We start from the raw sequence: 998 nt of genomic DNA on the forward strand, positions 1-998 counted from the left end.
ACAGCTTCTGCTGTACGGAGCCAGCGGAGAGCTCAATGCCGGGCCGCGGGCTCGGACAGCCGTGAGAGCGCAGGAGCAAGGTGACAGTGTCGTGAGACAGTCCCGACAGTGACAGAGCCACTGCCCTCTCTGCGGCCTCGGCACGTTCAGCTGGAGCAGGTGGAGAGGGACACGTCTGTCCCGCTCCCGCAACACAGCCTTCACTTCAAACGCTGAAAATTCCTAAGTACTAAAATACCGTTATTTTCCCCCAACCCACGCTTGCTATTTGGCAACAACTCACCATCTCTGGTAACACTGCTATGACTTATTTAACTCTTTCAAACTCAGAAACCAAAAACAGAAACCATAGACCAGCAAGACGTGTTCCTTCGAGCAGGAAACCCGGCTGCTTCCATCTGACGAGTCAGGCCAGAGGCCCGCCCAGACCAGCACGGAGGCAACCACGTCGGGGTTTGAGCCCTACCTGGAGGTTGTCACACATCTCCTGGCTGTACGTCAGGCGCTGGATCTCGGTGGGAGAGCTGAGGTACAAAGCTTGCCCTTCGTTAGTGAAGCAAAAGGTCCGCGCTATCCTCATGTCTGTCACAGGCAAGTAGTTGACGTCCAGCAGCGGGCGAAGGCTGGGCAAGCTGCAGAGAAGCAGGGACGCGGGTTAGTCCCCGGCTGCCGCGCACGCTACGCCCGCCCCGTGGCTGTGCTTTAAACCAACGCTTGTGTTCACGCTTTTCGTAGCCGCGATAGTTAAAGTGCAGCTCTGAGCTGGAAAATTCCAGATAAACACGCCGCCTTCCTGTCATACTCCAGTTTCCTCGCGTGGAGGAGTTTCAGCTGCCTTGCCTCACCGACCCTTAGGCTTCTGCTGCTGCCTGGGTTTGGGATGCGCGCGCGGCACGGGATGGGGTGTGCTGCGTGGCTGGGCAGTTTGCAGGGTAAGGCCTGCCCCCAGTCCCCTCACGGGCATCTGCAGAAAATGGCACTGGCAGGGGCCGGCTTGC

At 58.3% G+C, this 998-nt stretch overlaps 1 protein-coding gene across 1 annotated transcript in view; it reads right to left on the reverse strand.

Annotated features, from left to right (window-relative positions):
- Positions 1–466: 466 nt before the first annotated feature.
- STXBP5L (syntaxin binding protein 5-like) overlaps positions 467–998 on the reverse strand; it is a gene marked incomplete at both ends in the record, with an annotated part of 63,230 nt that continues 62,698 nt past the window's right edge. Inside the window, one exon of the mRNA XM_010149624.1 lies at positions 467–632. Coding sequence (XP_010147926.1) covers positions 467–632 — 166 coding nt within the window. The remainder of the gene's footprint in view (positions 633–998) is intronic.

The sequence above is a fragment of the Eurypyga helias genome, unplaced genomic scaffold, assembly GCF_000690775.1.
Source record: "Eurypyga helias isolate BGI_N326 unplaced genomic scaffold, ASM69077v1 scaffold1134, whole genome shotgun sequence".
NCBI classification, from domain to species: domain Eukaryota; kingdom Metazoa; phylum Chordata; class Aves; order Eurypygiformes; family Eurypygidae; genus Eurypyga; species Eurypyga helias.